We start from the raw sequence: 21,946 nt of genomic DNA on the forward strand, positions 1-21,946 counted from the left end.
ATTTGTCCTCCGCCACCCGGATTGAGGCGAATCACTACGTGACCACGAGGACTTAAAAGCGCACTGGGAATTGGGCATTCCAAATTGGGTGAAAAAGTGAAGAAAAAAAAGAATCGTGTATGTGAGAGGAGAGCTAGAATTGTGTGTTGGATGCAGCAGAACGGAAAGTACTGTACTTGAGTCAGGGTCAGAGAGTGGGTGGGAGATGGGAGCAAACAGAGAAAGAAAGAAACGTAAGACAGTGAGGAGGTACAGCAAGCTGCTAAAAGAATCAAATGGCAGTGGGAGAGGAAGTGAGAGGGAGGATATAGATGGAGAGTTTGTTGACAGACCTAACTCTTTCTCTCCTTCCCTCTCTCCCTTCACTTCATCCCTCCTTTCTCCTGCAGTGTGAAACAGAAAGGGAGGGGTGTTCCTGCAGCAATCCGAGCTTTGCTTTCTAATGAGTACTTTCTCTCTCATTTGTTTGTGTGTGTGTGTGTGTGTGTGTGTGTGTGTGTGTGTGTGTGTGTCATATGCTGTTCGCATGTCCACTAAGGAGATGATAATGGGAAAAAAGCTAACAATCCAAACCACTGCAGCTGTATCATTGACCAAATCTTCACTGGAGGCCTGCAGTCTGACGTCACCTGCCAAGTTTGCCAGTAAGACCAACAACAATGTTGTCTGTAATGTTCTACATTGTCTGTAATAAAACCACCCATTTGTCCTTGGCCAGCTGACCCCTTTTTTGTGTGTCTGAGTGTGTTTTTAGCCACATTTGTGCCACATCAAATATTGAGGTAGTCTGTTGCTTTGCTCCAAAACCTAGTGAGGTGCCATGCTGTCTGCTGCCTACATGGGCAGCAGCCTTTTAAGGAAGCATCCTAACTGAAACGGAACCTCACGAGTGACCTATTTGGAACGGTCTTCATAGGCAGCAACTCCAAGCATCACACAAAACATGCTCCTCACAAGAAGGGCACAGGAGACTTGACTCGCAATTTATTTCAGTAGAGTTTGGTGTTAGTGTCACCGGTCCTTCTCAACACGCCTGAGCGGGATTCGAACCAGCGATCCCCGGCATGGGAGTCGGATGTGCTAGCAAGGTGGTTATAAAAGCCATGGCCCTTGTCCCGGTCGCTAGTGCGTCTCTTAAGTCCAGGAGAGTGAGGTTTACACACTGCACAGCCATCACTTACCAGCTGGCTACCGTTACATTAGCATGTTGCTAAGCTAACAATGCTACAGTATACTGTAATAAGCATAAAAATACATAGTACACACTTTTATTGGATAAAATAGTCAATTTGTTATTCGATTTTACTATTTTATAGATACTTTTCAGTATTAAATGAATTATAGGGTATTTATAATTTTAACATTATAGGCTTTCCTTCACCGCAAAGGATACATGCGTTGTTCTCATAGATTTTGGCCAAAATGTATCTTAAAGTAATATTTCGGGTTCAATACAAGCTAAGCTCAATCAAGAGCATTTGTGGCATAATGTTTATTGCCAAAAAAATAATACTTTGTTTCGTCCCTCCTTTTCTTTAAAAAAAAAATTTAAATCGAGGTTACAGTGAGGCAGTTAAAATGGAAGTGAATGGGGTCAATTTCTTAAGGGTTTAAAAGCAGAAATGTGATGCATGTAATTTTATAAAAGCCCTTACAGTAATTTTTCTGTTAAACCTTGTGTATTTGAACTGTGAAGTTGTTTAAATCGTCGTTTTTACAGTCGTTTTAGGGTTAGCAGCATTACATTGTCATGGCAATGAAGTTGTAAAATTGGATATGAAAGGTTAGTAAGCGATTTTTATCTCACTAAAATCATGCTAACGGATTTTGATGTCTTGTGGCTATACTGTTTTAAATTTTACAGATTGGCCCATTCACTTCCATTGTAAGTGCCTCACTGTAACCCAGTTTTTGCTCTTTTTAAAGAAAAGGAAGGACAGGTCAAAATTATTTTTTGTGGTAATCCACATTGTCACAAATGCTCTAAACTGAGCTGTACTTGTATTGAACAGAATATTCCATAAAATAGTGAAGCTTTTTGAACAGCCTTCAGGTCAGGAGTGTACCAATGATGCCTTGAAATGCTGCCTATGTAGGCAACTTGCTAGGTTGTGGAACAGAGCTGATATCTGGAAATCCTTTTTTCTACATCTAACCCAGTTTGAATGCTATTGAAAATCCTCAAAAGTAAAGATTCAGTTTGAAAAATAGAGGTCATTCTTATTCTTTAGCACCACCCTGTGTTTAATAGAGCTGTTGCACTCCCCCATGCCCCCTGCTGTTTATAACTAAACTAATCCTTATGCTATGAAGTCCTGCTGTGCCTTGATTGTTAGTGCCACTGCAGATTATCAAGTTTTAATCACTTAATTATTTTTTTGTTCAAGTTTTATTGTAAGACTTATGAAACAGATTGTCATGCTTCACTATTTATTTATTTATTTTAACTCTGTTTTCTTTGTCCGCAGTGGGGTTTCCACGACAATAGACCCATTCTGGGACATCAGTTTGGATCTGCCAGGTTCCTCGACCCCCTTCTGGCCCCTCAGCCTGGGCAGTGATGGCAGTGTGGTGAATGGAGACAGCCACCCAACTGGAGCTACCACACTCACAGACTGCCTGCGCAGGTAAACGCACTCAAATCACACTACAGGATGTTCATGGATCGCTCAGGCTGCCACTGACTCAACTTTCTGCATTGCAGGTTCACTCGACCTGAACACTTAGGAAGTAGCGCCAAGATCAAATGCAGTGGTTGCCATAGTTACCAGGAGTCCACCAAGCAGCTGACAATGAAGAGACTTCCTATTGTGGCATGCTTCCACCTTAAAGTAATCATGTGTTTGCATGTGTTTGGATATTCTGTGTACTTGCTTCTATGCAACAACTCAGAATATCTTTTAAAGATTCAGTGCAACAAACTTGGTAATTTTTGTCAAATCCAGCAACTAGTTCTTCAGAAGCGCTCATTGAAGCGTGTGCAATATGCTTTTGAAGGTGTGTGGGCGTCTGTATGAGGCTGGACTTCTCTCTTGCCTGTTTTTGTTACTGTAATTTTCATGCATTTCTTTAAACTGTCACCCCTCTCCCTTTTCTATTTCTTGTTATCTCTCTCATTCCTGTTTTTTTTTTTTTTTTTTTAGCGGTTTGAGCATTCCGCAAAGCTCCGGCGGAAGATCACCACCTATGTGTCCTTTCCTCTTGAGCTGGATATGACACCCTTCATGGCCTCCAGGTACAACCTTACTCATTGTTTCTGTCATCATCATAGTCATCAGTATTTGATGTTTGTTATCAAAGATGACAGCATTCAAAATCTTTTAGAGAGAGTCAATCACTTTAATTCACATGACGCGTACCTTGCCTTGGTACAGTTGAAGTCAGAAGTATACATATAAATAAATATATTTAAACTCAGTTTTTTACAATTCCTGAAATTTAATCGTAGAAAGCATTCCCTGTCTTTGGTCAGTTAGGATCACTACTTTATTTTAAGAATGTGAAATGTCAGAAAAGTAGAGAGAATTATTTATTTCAGCTTTTATTTCTTTCATCACATTCCCAGTGGGTCAGAAGTTTACATACACTGCGTTAGTATTTGGTAGCATTGCCTTCAAATTGTTTAACTTGAGTCAAACTTTTTGGGTAGCCTTCCACAAGCTTCTCACAATAAGTTACAGGAATTTTGGCCCATTCCTCCTGACAGAACTGGTGTAACTGAGTCAGGTTTGTAGGCCTCCTTGCTCGCACACGCTTTTTCAGTTCTGCCCGCAACTTTTCTGTCGGTTTGAGGTCAGGGCTTCGTGATGGCCACTCCAGTACCTTGACTTTGTTGTCCTTAAGCCATTTTGCCACAACTTTGGAGGTATGCTTGGGGTCATTGTCCATTTGGAAAACCCATTTGCGACCGAGCTTTAAATTCCTGGCTGGTGTCTTGAGATGTTGCTTCAATATATCCACATAATTTTCCTTCCTCGTGATGCCATCTATTTTGTGAAGTGCACCAGTCCCTCCTGCAGCAAAGCACCCCCACAACATGATGCTGCCACCCCCATGCTTCACGGTTGGGATGGTGTTCTTCGGCTTGCAAGCCTCACCCTTTTCCTTCAAACATAACGATGGTCATTATGGCCAAACAGTTCAATTTTTGTTTCATCAAACCCGAGGACATTTCTCCAAAAAGTAAGATCTTTGTCCCCATGTGCACTTGCAAACTGTAGTCTAGCTTTTAATGGCAGTTTTGGAGCAGTGGCTTCTTCCTTGCAAAGCAGCCTTTCAGGTCATGTCAATATCGGACTTGTTTTACTGTGGATGTAGATACTTGTCTACCTGTTTCCTCCAGCATCTTCACAAGGTTCTTTGCTGTTGTTCTGGGATTCATTTGCACTTTTCGCACCAAACTACATTCATCTCTAGGAGACAGAATGCGTCTCCTTCCTGAGGGGTATGATGGCTTTGTGGTCCCATGGTGTTTATACTTGCGTACTATTGTTTGTACAGATGAATGTGGTACCTTCAGACGTTTGGAAATTGCTCCCAAGGATAAACCAGACTTGTGGAGTTCCACAATGTTTTTTTCTGAGGTCTTGGCTGATTTCTTTGATTTTCCCATGATGTCAAGCAAAGAGGCACGGAGTTTGAAGGTAGGCCTTAAAATACATCCACAGGTACACCACCAATTCAGTACACCTCCTATCAGAAGCTAATTGTCTAAAGGCTTTGCAAAATTTTCTGGAATTTTCAAAGCTGCTTAAAGGTACAGTTAACTTGTATGTAAACTTCTGACCCACTGGAATTGTGATATAGTCCATTAAAAATAAAGCAATCTGTCTGTAAACAATTGTTGGAAAAATTACGTGTGCCATGCACAAAGTAGAGGTCCTAAACAACTTGCCAAAACTATGCTTTTCTAATATTAAATCTGTGGAGTGGTTAAATTAGTTTTAATGACTTCAACCTATGTGTATGTAAGCTGCTGACTTCAACTGTACATTTTGAACATGTTCAACACACAAACCCAAATGAGGGCAAAGAAGGAGCTCTTTATTACTGACTGTTACAGTAGGTAAAATACGCAAGTTTGGAATGTACAAATGTGGATTACTGTCTAAATAATGTACCACTGCAAGTCTACTATCTGCTAGTTTTAAAGCCATTACTTTCATAGTAGAATCATTCGTTATCAAGTTCCTTCTGTGTATACTCCATTAACAGTATACAGCATATGACAACTTTCCCACCATGCAATGTAGCCTTTGAATTACAATTAATGGCTGTGTTTCGAAATCTACATAGCTAAACTGCATTTTTTGGGCATCATAGGCCAGCTCCCAACATGTAGGGTGTCTCCAATTGTAAGTAGCAAAATGGGCAGTATCTTTGACCAATATATAAGAGGCTTGCATGGAGGCAATCTTATAATGCATTGTGATGAGCTGGTTTCCACAAGTGAGGCTGGTCCCGTTGGATTGTTTTAGAAGAGTTTTTGAGACCAGCTGGCTGACCAGCTGAACATTAGCTTGGCCAGGCAGGGAGACCAGCTAAGATTGACAAACCACCTTTGGCAGGTTTCATCTTTTTTATATAGCATAAGAGAGGGAAATATTCTATTGAAAAATGTGAAAAAAACCAAAAAAAAAAAACAACTTATATATATTAAAATATTTACAAAAGTAGTTTTCATCTAATTAAAATTTTCATCCAATACTTGGGCAGGATTTTTTAACCAAATGTATTTTTGTATTACAAATGTATTTTTGTCTGTATTGGAGTATTGACTCATTAGCTTAGCAACAAAATCAACTGTGAGCGTGAAGCCCAAAGTATATTTCGGTTTAGCTTCTGCGTACAGCCGAAAGCTTAGCCTTTCAGTGTACAGCATACTCCATTTGACTGTGCAAGCTATGAGACACTGGACTATTTCTCTTCAGAAGTTTAGATCTATAAAGATGTCTTTATATTCCTTAAGACTCGAGTTCTACAAATGCAGGTATCTCCTGACCTCCTCTCACAGGCGTTCTTGTCGTGCACAGCCACTGTTGTTGTTTCTACCTTCGTCTCCTGATGTTTACTGGCGATTATACTTTCTAGCGCTTCTTTGTGAAAGCAACGGCACAACTGAGTGTTGCCACATTGTGGACCAACTAATTAGTGCACTAATATAGTGGACCAATGTTATTCTGCACGTTCAGAGTACTAGCGGTTAAGCCCAATGTATACTTTGGTCAGGACAGGAAGCGTGATGCAAATTTTCATCATAAGCAGAGTGCTCATGCATTGTACACGCGCAGCCAAAAATAGATTTTTTTTTTTTTTTTTTTTTCCTAACCGCGCATCTGAATGCGCAGAATACACATGCGTCTTGAATTATTTTCACTAATTAGTGGGTCCATAAGGTGGCAACACACAGTTGAGCCTTTGCTTTACAGAGAAGTGTTAGAGACGATGGTGGAAAACAACAACAGTGAATGTGCATGTCAAGAACTTATGTGTGAGAAGGTACCAAAATAGCTGCATTTGTATAATTCCAGTATGAAGGAATATAAAGACATCTTTATGGGTCTAAACTCCTGAAGAGGAATAGTCCAGTATCTCTTAGCAGTCATAGTGCGCATGCACCAGTATGTATACTTAAAAAGGCTGCTTGTTTGACTGTACGCAGACACTCAGCATTTGTGTCAAAACCAATATACATTTTGGGCCGCACACATTCAGTTCTCGAGCACTCTGCAGATGACTAAATTTGCATCATGCTTCCTGTACACGGATACTCCGCGTTTGCATCTGGCATCTGCATCTTTGTATATTTTGGGCTTTTCTCTCACGTTATTCACATAAGGAGTGCTCATTGTATGGCGCATGAGTGTGACGTGATCAGGCTGCTGTCTGTTTTGGTTTGAATGCCGTTTATGTTGCTTATGTGGACAGTAGCGAATCAGCTCACCAGGTTTCAAGACACAACCAGGGTTTGTGGAGCTAGCACATTTATCTAGAAAGTCATTTAGCAGCTGCATGCTAATGTTTCTGTTTTTCTTGCAGTAAAGAGAGCCGAATGAATGGACAGTACCAGCAGCCAGTAGATTCTTTAAACAATGACAACAAGTAAGTGGAAGTCTGCTACACTCACTGAGCACTTTATTAGGAACAGCACAGTCCTAATAAAGTACCAGACATGGTCTTCTGCTGTTGTAACCATCCGCCTCAAGGTTCGACGTGTTGTGCATTCTGAGATGCTATTCTGCTCACTACAATTGTACAGAGCAGTTATCTGAGTTACCGTAACCTTTCTGTCAGTTTGAACCAGTCTGGACAATCTCTGTTGACCTCTATCATCAACAAGGAATTTCCGTCACTGGATATTTTTTTTTTTTTGTTTTGGCACCATTCTGTGTAAACTCTAGAGACTGTTGTGCATGAAAATCCCAGATCAGCAGTTACAGAAATACTCAAACCAGCCCATCTGACCCCAACAATAATGCCACGGTTGAAATCACTGAGATCAAAATTTTCCCCATTCTGATGGTTGATGTGAATATTAACTGAAGCTCCTGACCCGTATCTGCATGATTTTATGCATTGCACTGCTGCCACAAGATTGGCTGATTAGATAATGGCATGAATAAGTAGGTGTACAGGTCTTCCTAATAAAGTGCTTGGTGAGTTTATATTTGCTTATGATTTGAAATATATGACTACATAAACATCTTCCATCTGCTCACACTGTATCATTGATTTAGCTTTTAACCTCTCGCGCGATGTGCAGGTATTCTCTGTTTGCAGTGGTGAATCATCAGGGCACATTGGAGAGCGGCCATTACACCACGTTTATCCGCCAGCACAAGGACCAGTGGTTTAAATGTGATGACGCCATTATCACTAAAGCCAGCATTAAAGATGTTCTGGACAGTGAGGGGTCAGTCTGCAATTCTGTCTTCTACATCCATACAGTGGCTTTAAAAAGACACACTTATTGTCTGAATGTCATTGCATTAGATATGGAACAAAGCATCAAACCAAGTTGCAATGATGCTAGACATTTTTTGTTTTTTTCAAACCTAACTTCTGTTGTTTACAGACAGATTTTCATTGACTATATCACAATTCCAGTGGGTCAGAAGTTTACATACACTAAGTTAACTCTGCCTTTAAGGAGCTTGGAAAATTCCAGAAAATGATACCAAGCCTTTAGGCAATTAGCCAATTAGCTTCTGATAGGCTAATTGGAGTCAATTGGAGGTGTACCTGTGGATGTATTTTAAGGCCTACCTTCAAACTCGGTGCCTCTTAGCTTGACATAATGGGAAAATCCAAATAAATCAGCCAAAACATCAGAAAAAAAATTGTGGACCTCCACAAGTCTGGTTCATCCTTGGGAGCAATTTCCAAATGCCTGAAGGTACCACGTTCATCTAAACAAACAATAGTATGCAAGTATAAACACCATGGGTCCATGCAGCCATCATACTGCTCAGGAAGGAGACGCATTCTGTCTCCTAGAGATGAGCGTAGTTTGGTGCAAAAAGTGCAAATCAATCCCAGAACAACAGCAAAGGACCTTGTGAAGATGCTGGAGGAAACCGGTAGATAAGTGTGTGTGTGTGTGTGTGTGTGTGTGTGTGTGTGTATATATATATACAGTAAAACAAGTCCTATATCGATATAACCTGAAAGGCTGCTCTGCAAGGAAGAAGCCACTGCTCCAAAACAGCCATATAAAATCCAGACTACAGTTTGCAAGTGCACATGGGGACAAAGATCTTACTTTTTGGAGAAATGTCCTCTGATCTGATGAAACAAAAATGTAACTGGCCGTAATGACCATCGTTATGTTTGGAGGAAAAAGGGTGAGGCTTGCAAGCCGAAGATCACCATCCCAACCATGAAGCATGGGGGTGGCAGCATCATGTTGTGGGGGTGCTTTGCTGCAGGAGGGACTGGTGCACTTCACAAAATAGATGGCATCATGAGGAAGGAAAATTATGTGGATATATTGAAGCAACATCTCTTAAAGCTTGGTCGCAAATGGGTCTTCCAAATGGACAATGACCCCAATTATACTGCCAAAGTTGTGGCAAAATGGCTTAAGGACACAAGGTCAAGGTATTGGAGTGGCCATCACAAAGCCCTGAGCCCAATCTGATAGAAAATGTGTGGGCAAAACTGAACAAGTGTGTGCGAGCAAGGAGGCCTACAAACCTGACTCAGTTACACCAGTTCTGTCTTGAGAAATGGACCAAAATTCCTGCAACTTATGAGAAGCTTGTGGAAGGCTACCCAAAACATTTGACCCAAGTTAAACAATTGAAACGCAATGCTACCAAATATTAACAAAGGATACGTAAATTTCTGACCCACTGGGAATGTGATGAAAGAAATAAGATGAATTAGATCATTCTCTCTACTATTATTCTGAACATTCACATTCTTAAAATAAAGTAGTGATCCTAACTGACCCAAGATAGGGAATGTTTTCTACGATTAAATGTCAGGAATTGTGAAAAACTGAGTTTAAATGTATTTGGCTAAGGTGTATGTAAACTTCTGACTTCAACTATATTTAATTGGAGTTAAGTGTCCAAATACTTTTTTGAGGCCACTGTAATTCCTTAAACATGAAAGCAAAACTTGTTTTGTAGCAAAGAAGTCTTTTTGGAGAAAAATATTTTTCATCGTAAAATATTGTTTATATACATGTATTTAATAATTTAACATAACTTATTTCATTTTTGCAGGTACTTGTTATTTTACCATAAACAGTTCCTAGAATATGAATAATCCCTAGATCCAGAAGGGGTCCGAGTCACAAGCTGTGAAGGGAAGATCATATGAGTGAAGGCGGGGTGGACAACGGAAAGAAAGGAGCATAAACCACCCGGCCTGACACTTGTTCATCCCAGGAGAGCTGTTAAAAGAAAAAGAAAAAAAGCAGCCTTTATTAACTAAGGAAAATAAAAATAACAAAATAAGAAATGGGGAAAAAAAATCAATAAATAAAATACACAGCTAAACCAATCTGCACTGAGCATCCGGAGCATACTTGACAGAAAGAGGAGACGGCGGCATTAGAGAAGATGGAGAGACCTCTGTCTGTTTTCTTTTCTCTCGCTACAAACGGAGGAGACAAACTGACATCTCATCACATTGTTCTTTAAGGGATAGTTCACCCCAAAATTTAAAACTTTCTTCCATGGAACACAAAGGGAGGCAGAATGATAGCCTCAGTAATCATTTAATTTCATTGCATTTTTCCATAAAATAAAAGTGAAAGGTGACTGAGGCTAACATTAGGCCTAACTTTTCGTTTTGCATTCTATAGAAGAAAGGAAGGTTTGGAACAGCATGCGATTAAATGATAACACAAGTTTCATTTTTGGCTGAGCTATCCCTTTAAACTTCACAATCTCTTTTTCACTTTTAGTTATGTTTTTCTCCTCAGTTATCACAAAGAATATAAAGCATTCATGTAATTCAGTCCCATTTTCTCATCCTCAAATGATGTTTCAAAATATTTTTATTTTTATTTCTTTGTATGCATTAGTGATGTATTGAACACAAAAGAAAGAAAAGGGGCATTATGAACTTTAACTCAAACTTATATTGTCATTTGGTGGTTGAGTTTGAAAATACTGTCAGGGTTCAGCACTTTTATTTTTAATTCAAAAGAATTTACCAACTCTTTCTGCCCTAAGTTTTTCATTGCTTTTTTTTTTTCTTTGGTTGAGGGATAAAAATGTATCTCACACACATATACAGTGTATATATATATATATATATATATGTATGTATTATGCATAATAATACATACGTACGTAAACAAGTCATTAATTTCTTGTTTACGCGTCTTCCCCATGAACCCATGTTTTTTTTATATATATATATATATGTGCTGTATGTCTTCTAAAGGAATGGAAAGAAGGTATTTCTGTGAGAAGTATAGCTTTGTTAACATGAAAAGTTTCAGTTGATGATATGTTGCTGCAGGTTTGGTTGTGAAGGCTTGTGTCATGTTTCTGATGCATTGTGAATGAAGATTTTTCTTTCTTTTCATGTGATGCCTATTGCCACCACGGCTTGATTCAACAGTGTTATCCTCAGCAACATGTTGCTCCAGTTGAGTGTGTGCGAGTGCGCATGTATGCATATCCGTGTACACACCTGTGTATATGTGTACTACCCGAGTGTGTGCGAATGCAGGAATGTGGGCACCTGTGTGTTAGTGGTGGGGTGTGTGTGTGTGTGTGTGTGTGTGTGTGTGTGTGTGTGTGTGTGTGTGTGTGTGTGTGTGTGTGTGTGTGTACTGAATCAGTACTCAAACTTGGCATGCCGTTTAAACTGTATGCTAAAAGACAATGGGGAGGATTTTATAAATGTTAATTATGTATCTATGTATAGTATGTAATGTATGTAAAACAAATCAATGGAAAAAAAAATAGTGGAACAAAAAGTGCTGTGTTGTCTGTTTTGCTCTCCAGGCTAGAACAACTTGTCACATCAAGTAATAAGAAGTAGTAGATTTCTGCATATATTTCAGCTTTAAAGGATGAAAGGCTTTTTTTCTTTTTTTTTTAATTGCAAGTTTTTAATCTTTGTGTTCTTTATCTATTCGTTCTCAATTAATGTCGGCTCTTTAGAACTGTTAAGTTCTTCATTTCTTAGTCTTTTCAAATTTCTTTATATTCTTTGTTCTAGTTTTTAATGTATTCTGCTTTCACCATCTCTTATCTTTTTTTTTTTTTTTTTTTTAGGCTGTCTTTATTTCTGTGATTTTTAATTTATTTTATTTATTTATATATATGTTTCCTGATAAGAGTTAGTAAAGTTGGGTTTCAAGAAGCAGCCACACGAAGGGAAGCAAATTAAGTGGGTTTAAGTAAAAAGTAGATTGATTTTCTTCACAGAGAAATTTATTTTAGCATTGTTTAACTTTATGCTAAATTAACTAATGGATATCATTCTGTAGAAGCTATAAATCAGTCTGATTACAATATTATCCCCCCCCCCCCCCCCCAATTTTACTACATTTCTGGTGCCATGTACTACATTACCCACAATGCTAAAGTGAGATCCACCAATCAGAGTAGTTGCTTTTACCATGGAAACTGGAGTTGTGTTTTAAGATGTCAATGTTGAAGGCTTGTGTCATCCCACATTGTCAATCCCACAAAGCATTGTAATGACTTAAACAAGTCAGGACATGTCCACACTAACACATTTTTGACTGAAAATGCATTGATTTACCTACATTTAGGTCTCTGATACACACGCACACTGTTTTCACCAAACAAGGAACATTTCGAAAATGCTCTCCATTACTGCATACTTTGGAAAACAGTTTTTACTCATTGGATTTTTTGCAACGCTTTATATGGTGGCTCGTGATGAGTAGTTAATTCTGTTACAGTGTAACTAATTCAACAGGGATGTCACCTTACCTTGGAAATTCAACAAGCCTCTAGCTAAAATGTGCAAAAATATCTGTTAAAATTAAAATTATCTCATCATTTACTCACCCTCATGCCATCCCCGATGTTTATAACTTTCTTTATTCTGCAGGACACAAATGAACAATATCTCAGCTCTGTAGGTCCTCACAATGCAAGTGAGTGGTGACCAAAACTCTAAAGCTCTGAAAAAAATCACAAAAGTAATCCATACAACTCCAGTGGTTAAATCCTTGTTTTCTGTAGTAATCGATTTTTGGTGAGAGCAAACAAAACTCCTTTTTCACTGTACATCTTGACATCAGCAGTCTCCTGGCGATCATGATTTTAAGCTTGATTACACTTCCTAGTGCTCTGAGCATCACTCAGCACTAGGAAGTGTATTCGAGCTTGAAATCATGATCATGCCTACAGACTGCAATGGCGAGATGTACACTGAATTTTTTATTTTATATTTTTGTCTGTTCTCACCCAAAACATGAATGGATTGCTTTAGAATACTTGATTAAACCACTGGATTACTTCTGTGCTGCCTTTATGTGATTTTTGGAGCTTCAAAGTGTTGGCCACCATTCACTTGCATTGTATGGATCTGCAGAGCTGAAATATTCTTCTAAAAATCATAATTCGTGTTCTGCAGAAGAAAGAAAGACATCTGGGATGGCATGAAGGTAAGTAAATGATGAGAATACACAATCTTGGACCTTTTTTTTAATGTTGTGATTCATCTCAGAACTGATTTAAATTATTCAAGGCTTAGTACTTTTTAATTGAAGAATATATTTCTTTAAATGCCCATCGAGAAAATGAAGGGGGGAGAAACTTCTGAAACCAATGCCGCTTAAGAAGTTGGCAGTCGCTACTGCATCCTATTGTATAACATTTATTAAAACTGAAATGAAGTTAAGTTTCCATAGGAATTCTTGATGAATTACATATGCACTATGTTTGCTATGACTAGCCAACGAGTACATAGTTGACAAAACACTAGTTCATGTATGAATGACTGAGATACAGTAAGTATACTATAATATATTCACATGCTTCTTTGTGTAGGTGAACATATAATCCTGAAAGATCTTGTCTTATCATAATTTGCATGAACTGGATGATTTTCCAGCCCGTTGTCATGGTGTTGGTTGTCATGTCTAGCTTCGGTGTCTAAAGCGCGAGGTTCTGCCTGCCGATAAAGCACATGTGGCGCCCTCGTGTGATACGAGAAGCAATAGACACAGGTTTCTGTCGCCTTCGGCCTATCCTGATTCACACTGCCCTGAGACACATCCTCTGCCCTAGCCATCAGAGAATCTGAAAGAAGCAGCAGTTTTTATTTCACTAACACAAATACCGTAGCAGTACCATGAAGCACCATGCTAGGCCTACTACTATAATATACAGTTGTGCTCAAAAGTTTGCATACCCTGGCAGAAATTGTGAAATTTTGGCATTGATTTTGAAAATATGACTGATCATGCAAAAAAACTGTCTTTTATTTAAGGATAGTGATCATATGAAGCCATTTATTATCACAAAGTTGTTTGGCTCCTTTTTAAATCATAATGATAACAGAAATCACCCAAATGGCCCTGATCAAAAGTTTACATACCCTTGAATGTTTGGCCTTGTTACAGACACACAAGGTGACACACACAGGTTTAAATGGCAATTAAAGGTTAATTTCTCACACCTGTGGCTTTTTAAATTGCAATTAGTGTCTGTGTATAAATAGTCAATGAGTTTGTTAGCTCTCACGTGGATGCACTGAGCAGGCTAGATACTGAGCCATGGGGAGCAGAAAAGAACTGTCAAAAGACCTGCGTAACAAGGTAATGGATTTTTATAAAGATGGAAAAGGATATAAAAATATATCCAAAGCCTTGAAAATGCCAGTCAGTACTGTGCAATCACCTATTAAGAAGTTGAAAATTCAGGGATTTCTTGATACCAAGCCAAAGTCAGATAGACCAAGAAAGATTTCACTGCCAAAATAATTGTTTGGGATACAAAGGCTGCTCTGGAAAAAGACAGTGTGGTTGTTTCAAGGAGCACAATACGACGATACTTGAACAAAAATGAGCTGCATGGTCGAGTTGCCAGAAAGAAGCCTTTACTGCACCAATGCCACAAAAAATCCCAGTTACAATATGCCCGACAACACCTTGACAAGCCTCACAGCTTCATGCACACTGTAATTTGGAGTGACGAGACTAAAATAGAGCTTTATGGTCACAACCATAAGCGCTATGTTTGGAGAGGGGTCAACAAGACCTATAGTGAAAAGAATACCATCCTCACTGTGAAGCATGGTGGTAGCTCACTGATGTTTTGGGGGTGTGTGAGCTCTAAAGGCACGGGGAATCTTGTGAAAATTGATGGCAAGAAAAAAATGTTATCAGAAAAAACTGGCAGACAATTTGCATTCTCTGCACGAAAGCTGCACATGGGATGCTCTTGGACTTTCCAGCATGACAATGACCCTAAGCACAAGGCCAAGTTGACTCTCCAGTGGTTACAGCAGAAAAAGGTGAAGGTTCTGGAGTGGCCATCACAGTGTCCTGACCTTAATATCATTGAGCCACTCTAGGGAGATCTCAAACGTGCGGTTCATGCAAGACGACCAAAGACTTTGCATGACCTGGAGGCATTTTGCCAAGACGAATGGGCAGCTATACCACCTGCAAGAATTTGGGGCCTCATAGACAACTTTACAAAAGACTGCACACTGTCACTGATGCTAAAGGGGGCAATACACAGTATTAAGAACTAAGGGTATGCAGACTTTTGAACAGGGGTCATTTCATTTTTTTCTTTATTGCCATGTTTTGTTTTATGATTGTGCCATTCTGTTATAACCTACAGTTGAATATGAATCCCATAAGAAATAAAAGAAATGTGTTTTGCCTGCTCACTCATGTTTTCTTTAAAAATGGTACATATATTACCAATTCTCCAAGAGTATGCAAACTTTTGAGCACAACTGTATGCAGGGTTCCCACATTCATGTAAGATGTATGATATTATTCACCATTAAATGATTGTCCATGTTTGTTTGGCTGCTGGTGGCCCTTTGCTCCCTTCAGCAGCACTAGTATGGCAGCAGTGAGTGTACACATGAGCACTCCGATGCACAGGCCCAGCAGAGAGTACAGGAGCGCCTCAGAGTACAGCTCTGCTCTGGGTACTGAGCGACATTTTGTGGTGAACAACTGCACTGCAGACACGCCATTAGGCCTCTGCGTCACGGCCGCTGAATCTGTGCCTGTATGAAAGATGTGTTGTTGCCAGATGGGGCTTACGCCAAAGAGAGACATTACATTTCTGTTTTATATTCATTAAATAAATGTCATCTTAAATTTCACTCAAGTCTGCGAGTCTTCCTGATAGAAATAGTATGCACAGGGACAAGGCTGTAGCTAGTGGGGTGAAAGGTGGTAACGATTCAAGGGGCCCAAAGGTCCAGGGGGCCCCACAACTAAACTGTATTTTTTAATAGGGAAGGGGCCCAAATTACCTTGCTACAGCCCTGCACAGGGAGCATATTAATTTTAAAACACGAAGACCTAAATCATAACAGGAGGTTGCGTTTTTCACTTTAACGTTCAATTTTTACTCCACTGATGGTTGGGGTTTTTGTTGGGCAGTTAAGTTTATAAAATTTGCATTCCTCTTCACTGTATTACAACCTGTACAGCTGAAAACAACTCGCTTCACAACTCGCATTTGGCGCCCCTCTGTGGACATTTCACCTGGAAAATTAAGCTCACACTTGCCCATATTCCCAACAACTGTAGTATATCGTATAGTAATAATTATACTGGACAACAATCAAATGGTGTAGCCTATTGTTTTTTCAGCTTATAACCCTCGACAGTAAACAGAAGGCTGTGATATACTGATATATTTTTCTTTGTGTTTTTGTGAGGTTTAAAAAAAAAAAAAAATTGGGGGATTTTTTTATTTTTTATTATTCTTTCCAAATGGCAACTCTGTAAACCATAATGGAAAAAAAACAAAAAACAAATTGACTCTTTTCTTTTTAAAATGGATATATTTATAACATATAACTTTTGCGAACCTAAACTGTGTGAATCATTATCATTTAGTCATTAATATTATTCTTTAATGCCTAGCTCATCCTAACTGTTAATACTGCACTAATTTTTTTTTTCCCTTTTCCATAGAATATAACTAATTGCATTTCTTCTGAAAACATGAAACATATATTAAATCATAATTGTGTTACTTATCCATGAATACAAAATATATTATTAATAACTAGGTCTGTAAATCAATTAAAATTTGTAATAAAATTTGTTACATCATATACCGAGTAATTACTTAAATGAACCGCAATTCATTTAATTTGTCAATATTTTCAGAGAAAGGCCCCTAAAGAAAATAATTCAAAATATATAGATTAAATTATTATAAATAACTACATTTAAATAATTATAAATATAATAGGCTATACAGTATACAATAATTAGCCTATACTAATTCAGATAATTAAAATACATTACATTATTGTAGCAGATGAGTTAAGCTTTGAATAGACATTACAAAAAGTGGCATTAACACAATATACTCCATATCATTAAACATAAGTCTCTCATCGGCCTACAATCCACAGCAATCAACTTTGCAATTGAATTCGCTAATCTGTCCAAGGTACACTTATAAGGGCCAAATGACTTTGGAGCACCTCACTTTGGTTGTGTCATGTCATAAACAAAGCGTTTTTAGGATGCTGTGTCAAGTTAAACGTACTTTAACACTTAGAAAAACACGTCTCCAGACCCCTGCATTCAGAAATGCGCTCCGTCCAGCTGAGTTTGAACCCAAGAACACATCCTCATCTTGTGCTGTCTGCTGTCAGTGTGGTTTGCTGCCTGTACAGTTGGAGTTGTGCTTACTGCACCCTGCTGAGACTCTTAAAAACATGATGGTGGTACGTTATGCTTGAATTGGTCTGATGATAGGAATATTCCTTATTACGGTCCGGGGGCACGAGTAATTTTCTATATAATTAATCACACCGAATCAATGTGTTAAACCAAGAGCCCTATGATAAGCACTTACAAATAAATGGCCACAGGACTAATAATGGCATTGTGTAAATTAGAAAAGCTAAAAATCTGCCCCAAAAAAGGCAGATTTCTAAAAATAAGTTCTACTCAAATAAACTGGATATTTAAGGTAATTTGACTCATTAATCAGTGAGTCATAATGACACGTCTCTGCTCTCCATCTGTCTTTCTGCTTTGTGCTTCTAATATACTCCCTTGCATGCATGTAGTCTTACTGTATTTAAGCTTTACTCACTCTTGCACGCTTCTGAGCACGCTGAGGGGTGACTGCCATACAGCTCTGAGCACTTCAAACACTTCTTCAGTAGTGTGTCATAGAACTGTGCGGACGCAGCTTTGCATCTCCAGGCCACTGTGCAATGTAGTTCAGTGCATTTAAAACTTCATCTATGCATTTAATTATTTTCAATAAGTCCCATATAAAGAAAGATACTTCCTGTGTTGGCATTAAGCTCTATTGATGCCATCTGTGACACACTGACACTTACATAGGCACTTACACTGGAAGTCTAAGAGGCAAATGATTGCCCTGTAGAGTTCCATTGTTAGTGCATTTCTGTACATTTGATTTTTGTTGCTTTTAAACACTGAGGGATGAGTCAACATTATTATTTATTTATTTATTTTTGTGGTAATTAACAGCATACCGCCACATACTCAATATGAACCCTGCTATGGTATTGAAAAATGGCACCTCCCTTTGGTATTCACGGTCATTTATGACTGGAAGGGTTAGATGTGTAACCCCCTTTTTTTTTTTGATGATGATGATGATAATGAAACCATTTTTCCTTCCCTTTGAAGTAAGAACAATAAAATTATGCATTTCTTTTGGGATTTATGCTATTTTGATCTCATTTACATGTACATTTCAAAATGTTACCATTAATTTGCATAAAAAAATTCAGAAAAGTTAAAAAAAATACAAAATACAAAATGTAGAACCTACACTTCCATAAGTTGAAACATGAAGAAAATATGAGAATGTGACATAAATTGGAGGCAGATTGCTGCCATCTGCTGAACAAAATATAAATAACATGACCTGAAAACCATCTCATGACTGTAACAGCCAGTAGATGGCTGTAGCCACCTACTGTGTAGTATGATGGCTTGTTGTGACCTAATTTTATATTTTATCACAAGATATACATTTGGATATATAGTTAGACATTATAAAACTATTATTTGTTTAGCATTTTAAAGATTTGAAATGTCAGTTTTTGCAGTTAATGTCATTATGCTTGCAATCAAACCTGACCATGGTGTTACAAAGACACAGAATAAGCATTTTTCTACCAATAATATATTTTAAACATAAAAATTTAATAACTCAAAGTAAATGCATAATAATGTCAAGACAATGAACATCAAGAAACAGAAATTAACTGCAAAAATTCAGAAAATTAAATTAGAGTATAAAACAGAAGAATCAGAATAAACATTTTGCAGTTTAAAACTTTCTATTGTATTTCTTTCAAACATCTGTTTGTAGGTGTTCTGCATTGTGAGTGTGTTATCGTCTCACCCCTTCATTTCTGAGTGTTTGTGTGTGTGTGTCTCTGTGTGTGTTCTGCATTGTGAGTGTGTTATCGTCTCACCCCTTCATTTCTGTGTGTGTTTAGCATTGTGACTGATTAATTAAAAAAATAAAAATTTGACAAATGTCTGTGTTAGAGTCTCACCAGTTAAGTTTTGTGTGTGTACGTGTTTGTGTGTGAGTAGGTGTGTATGTTTTGCACTGAGGATGTTTTAGAGTCTCACCCTGTAATTCCTGTTTTTGTTTTTTCTGCATTATGGCTGATTTATTGATTGTATTTGACAGATATTTTGACCGCGAATACCAAAAGTGTTGCTTTTTTTGTACGACCACTTAGACTTATCGTATCAAGCCCAGTTTTTTTATTTTTTATGTTCAGATGGCAAATTTAGGAAATGTCACCAAGTCTTGTACTGCTCAGATAAAGGAAACAATTTTTATTAAATGAGGAAAATTTACTTTGGTCAAAAATGACAGAATACCATAGTAGGGTTAACTTGCATTAGATCTGGAATAATCCCTTTAAATAGTTACATACACCCATTTGCTACTTAAACTCACTTTTTTCAGTATTACCCACTTTCGCTATAGTAGACAAATCATTGATAATTATGAGCCCAGGAAAGTCAGTTTGTTCTGTAACTTACCGCAGTATTGTGAGCAGCGTATAAGAATCAAAGGTTTATGACAGACCATGCTGCAGGACACACACTTTTGCACCAGCATGTCCAAGTACTGCCCCTCCCGGTAACTTTGCGCCATTCTCTAGCCCCTGACAAATACCTGCATGTACAGCCCATACACATACTGACTATTACCATAGTAAACACATTGTTGAAATTAAATTATTCATAGACAACTAATGGGTTAAATGAACTCAAACTGTATGATTTATGGAAGTTTTGAACAAAGCTTAGCCTTCCATATAACAATCACTTCTGCTTTTTAATTAAACAAATCTCATTATATTAGTTTGAAAGAAAGATAACAGTTAAAAGTGAAATAGCCAATTTTAATGTTTAAGTGTTGCCCTTATTTTCCACTTCAAAGACCAACGTTGCAAGACAATATACAGTTGAAACAAAAAGAGACAAACCTAAGGAGACTGAGATATTCACAATTTTCTTAGTTCAGTTTTTTGTGTACAATATGTTGTCTCTCATATTCATCGATGGTCCATGATCAGGTCATGCAGACTGGTCAATGTACGTTTTGATAGTTTGATTTTCATTTTGAAAAGAAATAACATGAAACGAGAAAACTACGTGTTTCTGATTATTATTATTATTATTATTTTTTTTTATTTTTTATTTTTTTTTTTTTAGAACAAATTTGTTTTTTGGTTAATGGTTAGAAACTGGATAAACAGCTTGAATATTTGATTTGCACATGTGGGTAGGCATGAAACGCCCCTTTCCACTGATTGATCAACCCACGCCATTATTAAATCTTCCTCAGAGCTGTGTAACAGAATAAATGTCTCCTGCTATTACAGTTGTACGGATTCTCAATGTGTTCGATCGGCTGCTCAAAGTTTATTGCAATGGCTACATATTATCTCTCTCTCATCAAACAAATGACCTAAGGAGTATGTACGGCAACCTACTTGTGGCAGAGAAATATAAGATGTTTGTTTGATGTCCCTCGTATCTGCGTGCAAAATTACCTCTTAGTTTACTTCTTAGACAGTTTTATTTAGCTGTCAGCCATCAACATCTCTCAAAGTGCAGAGTGGATGCATTTACATTGTAGTGATTGCAATTATGCTATTTCAGTATCTACCAAAATTTAAAAAAGCATAAAAATACATATAAACCAACACACATGTATACATAAATAAGATAAAGAAGATGAATAATTGAAGAAATACAAATAATTATTTTTGTCTTGGGTCAGGAAATTTCTCAGCATATTAGAAAGTATATACTATTTTTATTATTAATAACTCAATACGCATTTATTGCTAAAACTGTGAAGGATGTGGTAAGGGACCATCTGAATACATTTTTTGGTATTATTCATCTTCAATATAGTATTACTGACCGGTACTGCCACTCCCTATACGCACAGTCTGTGTAGTGCACCTACTCCCTGCGGGGCACCATCTTATCCTGGGGGGCACCAGAAACCCCACCGGCTGCCATTCCTCGCACATACGAACCACGTTTCAGGCGAACCAGGCTAGATATGATTATTTGACTGTTTATTAAATTTTTAATGTCTATCAACAAAAATTCTCATTTTAAAAACCCTCCACTGTGTTCACGTCATTGGTTAACTGGAAATATTTACTTCAATATCTGCATATTCCGGTGCTGAGAAACGCAAAAAAATAAAATCAAGGCAATCAGTCAAGGCAATAAAATCAATCAGTTTTCACAATTGTACTATGTTAGATGAAAATAGGTAACATGTTCCAGCAAATTTTAGATATTAAAGGAAGATTTGATTAAAGTAAGAAGAATTGCATTGTACATAATTTAATCCACCTGTTAAGTTTTTTTACCTGCCTTAATTCGGCCCAAAGTAGCTGGGACAGGATCCAGTACCCCTGCAACCGTACAAATGATGGCTGCGCAAATCGATTTTAAAACAATTTTTAAATCGATTAAATATTTTGAATAGATTTTTATTTATGTCTTTGTTTGAATAAATGTGCGATTGTAATTTCGGAGAAGATGCAAGAAAATGCGCTGTTACTGTGTATTATTGTTATTATCTTCAACAAAAATAAGTAATAATAAAGCCAAATCATTTACATGTGGGACACTATTATGACTTGCGGGATGCGGGACAAAGCTTTTAATTTTGGGACTGTCCCGCATTTTGGTAACCCTATTTCCAAAAGGTTACCACAGCCGGACTGGACAATATCTTTC

The 21,946-nt window shown here is 37.8% G+C and overlaps 1 protein-coding gene across 2 annotated transcripts in view; it reads left to right on the forward strand.

Moving 5' to 3' along the window:
* Positions 1-11,293, forward strand: part of LOC127426629 (ubiquitin carboxyl-terminal hydrolase 22-like) — a 68,268-nt gene extending 56,975 nt beyond the window's left edge. Inside the window, exons 7-13 of one of the 2 annotated variants that reach the window (XM_051673558.1) lie at positions 539-644; positions 2,469-2,627; positions 2,705-2,831; positions 3,144-3,235; positions 7,039-7,101; positions 7,763-7,912; positions 9,732-11,293. In XM_051673558.1, coding sequence (XP_051529518.1) covers positions 539-644; positions 2,469-2,627; positions 2,705-2,831; positions 3,144-3,235; positions 7,039-7,101; positions 7,763-7,912; positions 9,732-9,774 — 740 coding nt within the window. In that variant the 3' untranslated portion in view covers positions 9,775-11,293. The remainder of the gene's footprint in view (positions 1-538; positions 645-2,468; positions 2,628-2,704; positions 2,832-3,143; positions 3,236-7,038; positions 7,102-7,762; positions 7,913-9,731) is intronic. The other variant, XM_051673559.1, reaches the window with a different exon arrangement.
* The last annotated feature ends 10,653 nt before the right edge of the window (positions 11,294-21,946 follow it).

The sequence above is a fragment of the Myxocyprinus asiaticus genome, chromosome 36 (genome assembly GCF_019703515.2).
Source record: "Myxocyprinus asiaticus isolate MX2 ecotype Aquarium Trade chromosome 36, UBuf_Myxa_2, whole genome shotgun sequence".
NCBI classification, from domain to species: domain Eukaryota; kingdom Metazoa; phylum Chordata; class Actinopteri; order Cypriniformes; family Catostomidae; genus Myxocyprinus; species Myxocyprinus asiaticus.